At 43.7% G+C, this 9110-nt stretch overlaps 1 protein-coding gene across 1 annotated transcript in view; it reads right to left on the bottom strand.

Annotated features, from left to right (window-relative positions):
* Nucleotides 1-451: 451 nt before the first annotated feature.
* The window catches only part of LOC143767700 (uncharacterized), a 29834-nt gene continuing 21175 nt past the window's right edge, over nucleotides 452-9110 (bottom strand). Inside the window, exon 7 of the mRNA XM_077256207.1 lies at nucleotides 452-2479. Coding sequence (XP_077112322.1) covers nucleotides 1545-2479 — 935 coding nt within the window. The 3' untranslated portion in view covers nucleotides 452-1544. The remainder of the gene's footprint in view (nucleotides 2480-9110) is intronic.

Raw genomic sequence — 9110 nt, 5'->3', positions numbered from 1 at the left:
TGCATATTTGTGTGTCGTTTAGTTTTTAACTTTTTATACCTTTATTTGTAGGCACTGTATATTTTTTATATTAATGCTTGGGATCTAAAGGGTAAGATTTCTCTTTGTAGAGAGTGACATGCCAGGTCTGGTACGCCAGGATGAGGAGGCTTAAACGCCATGCACGCTCCTCTGGGAAATTAAGTATGCATATTGTCTCTTCAGAATTATGAGCTTTTTGGATTAAAGATATTAGTATCGGCATATATTTTTATTTCTAATATATTGTATTTTTCGGACTATAAAAACATACCTAACCATAAGACGAATCCAAGGTTTAGACAACAGAAAAAAGGGAAAACATTTTTCCTAATACTTAAATCTTCCTCGATGGTGTAAAGTGGAGGGGTGAATATTAGAAATTTGAAATCACTAGGATAAAATATGGAAGTAATAAATCATTTGTTCGTGTTTTTCTGCACCATGTGTTTTATTCACATATAGCGTCATAGCTCCAAGATTGGTGAACACACTACAGCACACATATAGATATACACAGCACCGCTGCATGGACAGTGTACGCACTAAGCTCTGCTACAAATGAACATTTATATACACACAGCTCTGCTACCGACGCACATTTACATACATTCACAATTCTGCTACATACGCACATTTACATGCATTGTCAACTCTGTTACATATGCACATTTACATACACACACAGCTCTGCTGCGAAAGCTGTGGAGTCTGAGTCGCAGAGTAGGCATCCATTTTGGTGGAGTTGGTATAAAATGGACCGACTCCAAAAATATATAACAAATTGGATACAGTAGTTCAATGCAGTATGTGCTGCAAATGTTTTCACAAGAATTTGAGAAAGTTATGAAATGTCCAATAAATGTCTGTTCTCTTCCTGATCTAAGGATTTAGGCTTTTAGTTGAGATGAAACTGTACTGCACTTTATGTGCATGCTCAGTGAGGCAACGCTGTGGAGTCAGGAAAATTGTGGCGTCAGAGTCTTGGCTTACCGACTCCACAGCCCTGTCTGCTACATATGCATATTGTCATAAACATGCAGCTCTGCTACATATGCACATTTCCATGCACATACTTGTACAGTTCTGTTAAAATTGAAACACAAACTAATCTCCCATGTCGGCACCATTCCAGTGGTGTCAACACTTGCCTTCTTGGGACTCATGTGATGTTGTTATGTCATGTGAGCCCTGAGCCCAATCAATGCTGGCGACCCCACAATTGGACAAATCGAACATCAAGAGGAAGTAAGAGAGCAGCCACAGCCTTGGCTTCATGTTGATGTTCAATAATTCTGAAGACAGGGACAGTAAAGCTGGCGCTGATTGGGTGCAGGGCTCATGTGATATAATTTAATTTTAACCAGGCTAAACATGAGGAATGACAAGGGGTTGTCTTAGTAGTGGATAACTACTTTAAGAAGATACAACATTTCACCCATTAAGAACATGAAAAACGCTTCCCATGTGTGATTTCTTTGATGACCAAGAAGAAATAATTTCTTCATAAAACATTTTTTACATTCTCAGCATGAAAAGGTTTTCTCCCCTATGTGAGTTCTCTGGTGTTTGATAAGACTTGATTTCTTTGTAAAACATTTCCCACATTCTGAACATGAAAATGGCTTTTCCCCTGTGTGGGTTCTCTGGTGTCTATCAAGATGCGTTTTCTGGTTATAGCATTTCCCACATTCTGGACATGAAAAAGGCTTCTCCCCTGTGTGAGTTCTCTGATGTCTGATAAGACTTGATTTCTCTGTAAAACATTTCCCACATTCTGAACATGAAAAAGGCATCTCCCCGGTGTGAGTTCTCTGGTGGCTATTAAGATTTGTTTTCCATTTAAAACTTTTCCCACATTCTGAACATGAAAAAGGCTTCTCCCCTGTGTGAATTATCTGATGTTCTAAAAGATTTGATTTCTGTACAAAACATTTCCCACATTCTGAACATAAAAAAGGCTTCTCCCCTGTATGAGTTCTCTGGTGTCTATCAAGATGTGCTTTCCGGTTAAAACATTTCCCACATTCTGAACAGGAAAAAGGCTTCTCCCCTTTGTGGGTTCTTTGGTGTATAACGAGATCTGATATCTGGTTAAAACATTTCCCACATTTGGAACAAGAAAATCTATGATCCGCTGGGTGAATTTTTCGATGTGTAAGAAAAGACATTTCGAGAGGAAAACAATTTCCATATTCTGAACATGAAAATGACTTCTTTGCTTTAGGAGCAATTTGTTTTTTAATGCTTATTTTCTGACTTGGATTTTCCTTAGTAGTCGGTAAAGAATCAGAAGACAGAACCTGTTTCAAAGGATCAGATGACAGATCTTTGCTGTGACAGGATGATGGTATATCTGGAGTAATGGCATTCACTTCAATTGTATCCTGTGGGATCTCAAAATCATCTGGTTTAAAAATTGAAGATGTCAGCTGTTCCTCTGAACTCCTGGTACAGTAATCTGCCAAGAATAAAACCAATTATTAGTTTTTGAATAAAATATCCTTGAATTTTATATTTTTGGACATTTCTAGTGAAACTGTGGGTAAAAAAGGCAAGTTATGTAAAAAGAAAAAAATGGAATCACCATGATAGAATTCACAGTCTAATAGAAAACCTCATAGTTTAACACCATACTACACTGGTTCATGCTGTTTGCTAATTCTAGGAGGAAATAATACCAACATAATCTTCTACTCATCTCACTAAAAACAAGTCCTCACTCAGGTCCATAATTTCTCAATGGAAAAACAGAGGTTTTCACATAATTAGTGTCTCAAAGGCTCTTGAAAAGCACCATGGCTTCCATAAGCAGGATAAGCAATTTCAGCTTTCCCAATGTAAAATCTCTTCCTCCCTTCTGAGCTTTGCAGTTTGCCCAAACATCATTTAGCATCCATGTATTTGGCATTACTATAGTGAGAAGAACTTAATTTAGGGTGTAGGTGTGTGACTCCTGGAGCACAATCTGGGTACGGTAACTTAAACTGAAAAAACCTTCCTACTATATACAGAATCTTATTAAAGATTATCATAAAAAGGGATGTATAATTATAATAAAATCATGATGAGGAAATGGGCCTGGCCCCATTTGAGCATCCACAGCCCCACTCTACCTTGCAGCAGAGGTTGGCACCCTAGTATTGCGATATGATATCCCTGCTCCTTGTCGGCTCTCCCTCCCTGACCCTATTATGCCCTAGATATACTAGAGAAAAGTGATACAGTGACAGAAATAATGAATACAAAAATAATATAATCATCCTGTCACAATAAAGGCCATCACTAAGATGGTTTAGAGCATCAGCACAAAGAAATTTATTTGTGTTTTGGTCATGTGATTGAAATATACACTCACCGGCCACTTTATTAGGTACACCTGTCCAACTTCTTGTTAACACTTAATTTCTAATCAGCCAATCACATGGCGGCAACTCAGTGCATTTAGGCATGTAGACATGGTCAAGACAATCTCCTGCAGTTCAAACCGAGCATCAGTATGGGGAAGAAAGGTGATTTGAGTGCCTTTGAACGTGGCATGGTTGTTGGTGCCAGAAGGGCTGGTCTGAGTATTTCAGAAACTGCTGATCTACTGGGATGTTCACGCACAACCATCTCTAGGGTTTACAGAGAATGGTCCGAAAAAGAAAAAAAATCCAGTGAGCGGCAGTTCTGTGGGCGGAAATGCCTTGTTGATGCCAGAGGTCAGAGGAGAATGGGCAGACTGGTTCGAGCTGATAGAAAGGCAACAGTGACTCAAATCGCCACCCGTTACAACCAAGGTAGGCCTAAGAGCATCTCTGAACGCACAGTGCATCGAACTTTGAGGCAGATGGGCTACAGCAGCAGAAGACCACACCGGGTACCACTCCTTTCAGCTAAGAACAGGAAACTGAGGCTACAATTTGTACAAGCTCATCGAAATTGGACAGTAGAAGATTGGAAAAACGTTGCTTGGTCTGATGAGTCTCGATTTCTGCTGCGACATTCGGATGGTAGGGTCAGAATTTGGCGTAAACAACATGAAAGCATGGATCCATCCTGCCTTGTATGGAGCATCTTTGGGATGTGCAGCCGACAAATCTGCGGCAACTGTTGTGAATTTGCTTTTTGCTCCCTCTAGTGGTTACTAGTTTTTTGACTCTGGTTTTTCTGTCATTCCTTTTATCCGCACCTGGGTCGTTAGTTAGGGGTGTTGCTATATAAGCTCCCTAGACCTTCAGTTCAATGCCTGGCAACGTAGTTATCAGAGCTAGTCTGCTGTGCTCTTGTCTACTGATCCTGGTTCCAGTTATATCAGCTAAGTCTGCCTTTTGCTTTTTGCTATTTGTTTTGGTTTTGTATTTTTGTCCAGCTTGTTCCAAATCTATATCCTGACCTTTGCTGGAAGCTCTAGGGGGCTGGTGTTCTCCCCCCGGACCGTTAGACGGTTCGGGGGTTCTTGAATTTCCAGTGTGGATTTTGATGGGGTTTTTGTTGACCATATAAGTTACCTTTCTTTATTCTGCTATCAGTAAGCGGGCCTCTCTGTGCTAAACCTGGTTCATTTCTGTGTTTGTCATTTCCTCTTACCTCACCGTCATTATTTGTGGGGGGCTTCTATCCAGCTTTGGGGTCCCCTTCTCTGGAGGCAAGAAAGGTCTTTGTTTTCCTCTACTAGGGGTAGCTAGATTCTCCGGCTGGCGCGTGTCATCTAGAATCAACGTAGGAATGATCCCCGGCTACTTCTAGTGTTGGCGTTAGGAGTAGATATATGGTCAACCCAGTTACCACTGCCCTATGAGCTGGATTTTTGTATTCTGCAGACTTCCACGTTCCTCTGAGACCCTCGCCATTGGGGTCATAACAGTTTGCCAGGCCCGTATTAAATGTTTAATGCATTGCAGAAGAGGGATTATAAGAAAGAAGATTCTGAGTTTTTTTTTTCTCCTTCCCCTTTACCTCAGAGTGGCTATGCTTGCTGCAGACATGAATGTCCAGACCTTGATTACAAGTGTGGACCAGCTGGCTACTCGTGTGCAGGGCATACAAGACTATGTTATCAGAAATCCTAGGTCAGAACCTAAAATACCGATTCCTGAACTGTTTTCCGGAGACAGGTTTAAGTTTAGGAATTTCGTGAATTGTAAATTGTTTTTGTCCCTGAGACCCTGTTCATCAGGAGATTCTGCTCAGCAAGTAAAGATTGTTATTTCGTTCTTACGGGGCGACCCTCAGGATTGGGCTTTTTCGCTGGCGCCAGGAGATCCGGCATTGGCTGATCTTGATGCGTTTTTTCTGGCGCTCGGTTTACTTTATGAGGAACCCAATCTTGAGATTCAGGCAGAAAAGGCCTTGCTGTCTATGTCTCAGGGGCAGGACGAGGCTGAAGTGTATTGCCAAAAATTTCGGAAATGGTCCGTGCTGACACATTGGAACGAGTGTGCACTGGCCGCTAATTTTAGAAATGGCCTTTCTGAAGCCATTAAGAATGTTATGGTGGGTTTTCCCATTCCCACAGGTCTGAATGATACTATGGCACTGGCTATTCAAATTGACCGGCGGTTGCGGGAGCGCAAAACCGCAAATTCCCTCATGGTGTTGTCTGAACAGACACCTAATTCGGTGCAATGTGATAGAAAAACCGCAAATTCCCTCATGGTGTTGTCTGAACAGACACCTGATTTAATGCAATGTGATAGAATCCTGACTAGAAATGAGCGGAAAATTCATAGACGCCGGAATGGCTTGTGCTACTACTGTGGTGATTCTACACATGTTATCTCAGCATGCTCTAAACGTATAGCTAAGGTTGTTAGTCCTGTCACCGTTGGTAATTTGCAACCTAAATTTATTCTGTCTGTAACTTTGATTTGCTCACTGTCGTCTTATCCTGTCATGGCGTTTGTAGATTCAGGTGCTGCCCTGAGTCTCATGGATCTCTCATTTGCTAAGCGCTGTGGATTTACTCTTGAACCATTAGAAAATCCTATTCCTCTTAGGGGTATTGATGCTACACCATTGGCAGCAAATAAACCGCAGTATTGGACTCAGGTTACCATGTGCATGACTCCTGAACACCGCGAGGTGATACGTTTCCTGGTTTTACATAAAATGCATGATTTGGTCGTTTTAGGGCTGCCATGGTTACAGACCCATAATCCAGTCCTGGACTGGAAGGCTATGTCAGTCTCAAGTTGGGGCTGTCGTGGTATTCATGAGGATTCCCTGCCTGTGTCTATTGCTTCTTCTACGCCTTCGGAAGTTCCGGAGTATTTGTCTGATTATCAGGATGTCTTCAGTGAGTCTGAGTCCAGTGCACTGCCTCCTCATAGGGACTGTGACTGTGCTATAGATTTGATCCCAGGCAGTAAATTTCCTAAGGGAAGACTGTTTAATCTGTCGGTACCTGAACATACCGCTATGCGTTCATATATCAAGGAGTCTCTGGAAAAAGGACATATTCGTCCGTCTTCTTCCCCTCTTGGTGCGGGATTCTTTTTTGTGGCAAAAAAGGACGGATCTTTGAGACCTTGTATTGATTACCGGCTTTTAAATAAGATCACTGTCAAATTTCAGTATCCTTTACCGCTGTTGTCTGACTTGTTTGCCCGGATTAAGGGTGCCAAGTGGTTCACCAAGATAGACCTTCGTGGTGCGTACAACCTTGTGCGCATTAAGCAAGGTGATGAATGGAAAACCGCATTCAATACGCCCGAAGGTCATTTTGAGTACTTGGTGATGCCTTTTGGGCTCTCCAATGCGCCTTCAGTTTTTCAGTCCTTTATGCATGACATTTTCCGGAAGTATCTGGATAAATTTTTGATTGTTTATCTGGATGATATTTTGTTTTTTTCTGATAATTGGGATTCGCATGTGGAGCAGGTCAGGTTGGTCTTTAAAATTTTGCGTGAAAATTCTTTGTTTGTCAAGGGCTCAAAGTGTCTCTTTGGTGTACAGAAGGTTCCCTTTTTGGGGTTCATTTTTTCTCCTTCTGCTGTGGAGATGGACCCAGTCAAGGTCCGAGCTATTCTTGATTGGACTCAGCCCTCGTCAGTTAAGAGTCTTCAGAAGTTCTTGGGCTTCGCTAACTTCTACCGTCGTTTTATCGCTAATTTTTCTAGCATTGTGAAACCTTTGACGGATATGACCAAGAAGGGCTCCGATGTAGCTAACTGGGCTCCTGCTGCCGTGGAGGCTTTCCAGGAGTTGAAACGCCGGTTTACTTCGGCGCCTGTTTTGTGCCAGCCTGACGTCTCACTTCCCTTTCAGGTTGAGGTGGATGCTTCGGAGATTGGGGCAGGGGCCGTTTTGTCGCAGAGAGGCCCTGGTTGCTCTGTTATGAAACCTTGTGCCTTTTTCTCTAGGAAGTTTTCGCCTGCCGAGCGAAATTATGATGTGGGCAATCGGGAGTTGTTGGCCATGAAATGGGCATTTGAGGAGTGGCGTCATTGGCTCGAGGGTGCTAAGCATCGTGTGGTGGTCTTGACTGATCACAAAAATCTGATGTATCTCGAGTCTGCTAAACGCCTTAATCCGAGACAGGCCCGCTGGTCATTGTTTTTCTCCCGCTTTGATTTTGTTGTCTCGTATTTACCAGGTTCAAAGAATGTGAAGGCCGATGCTCTTTCTAGGAGCTTTGTGCCTGATGCTCCTGGAGTCGCTGATCCTGTTGGTATTCTTAAAGATGGAGTTATCTTGTCAGCTATTTCTCCGGATCTGCGACGTGTGTTGCAGAGATTTCAGGCTGATAGGCCTGAGTCTTGTCCACCTGACAGACTGTTTGTTCCGGATAAGTGGACCAGCAGAGTCATTTCCGAGGTTCATTCCTCGGTGTTGGCAGGTCACCCGGGAATTTTTGGCACCAGAGATCTGGTGGCCAGGTCCTTTTGGTGGCCTTCCTTGTCAAGAGATGTGCGGTCATTTGTGCAGTCCTGTGGGACTTGTGCTCGAGCTAAGCCTTGCTGTTCTCGTGCCAGCGGTTTGCTCTTGCCCTTGCCTGTCCCGAAGAGACCTTGGACACATATCTCCATGGATTTCATTTCTGATCTTCCGCTATCTCAGGGCATGTCCGTTATCTGGGTGATATGTGATCGCTTCTCCAAGATGGTCCATTTGGTTCCTTTGCCTAAGCTGCCTTCCTCTTCCGATCTGGTTCCTGTGTTTTTCCAGAACGTGGTTCGTTTGCACGGCATCCCTGAGAATATTGTGTCAGACAGAGGATCCCAGTTCGTTTCCAGGTTCTGGCGATCCTTTTGTAGTAGGATGGGCATTGATTTGTCGTTTTCGTCTGCTTTCCATCCTCAGACTAATGGACAGACGGAGCGAACCAATCAGACTTTGGAGGCTTATTTGAGGTGTTTTGTCTCTGCTGATCAGGACGATTGGGTGACATTCTTGCCGTTGGCTGAGTTTGCCCTTAATAATCGGGCTAGTTCCGCCACCTTGGTTTCGCCTTTTTTCTGCAACTCTGGTTTCCATCCTCGCTTTTCTTCGGGTCATGTGGAGCCTTCTGACTGTCCTGGGGTGGATTCTGTGGTGGATAGGTTGCAGCAGATCTGGAATCATGTGGTGGACAACTTGAAGTTGTCACAGGAGAAGGCTCAGCGCTTTGCCAACCGCCGCCGCGGTGTGGGTCCCCGACTAAGCGTTGGGGATTTGGTGTGGCTTTCTTCCCGCTTTGTTCCTATGAAGGTCTCCTCTCCCAAATTTAAACCTCGTTTTATTGGGCCTTACAAGATATTGGAAATCCTTAATCCTGTATCTTTTCGTCTGGATCTTCCTGTGTCGTTTGCTATTCACAATGTATTTCATAGGTCCTTGTTGCGGCGGTACATTGTGCCTGTAGTTCCTTCTGCTGAGCCTCCTGCTCCGGTGTTGGTTGAGGGCGAGTTGGAGTACGTGGTGGAGAAGATCTTGGATTCTCGCCTCTCCAGGCGGAGGCTTCAGTACCTGGTCAAGTGGAAGGGCTATGGTCAGGAGGATAATTCCTGGGTGGTCGCCTCTGATGTTCATGCGGCCGATTTAGTTCGTGCCTTTCATGCCGCTCATCCTGATCGCCCTGGTGGTCGTGGTGAGGGTTCGGTGACCCCTCACTAAGGGGGGGGTACTGT

The sequence above is a fragment of the Ranitomeya variabilis genome, chromosome 4, assembly GCF_051348905.1.
Source record: "Ranitomeya variabilis isolate aRanVar5 chromosome 4, aRanVar5.hap1, whole genome shotgun sequence".
NCBI lineage: Eukaryota > Metazoa > Chordata > Amphibia > Anura > Dendrobatidae > Ranitomeya > Ranitomeya variabilis.
This window is presented reverse-complemented; position numbering and strand designations above follow the sequence as displayed.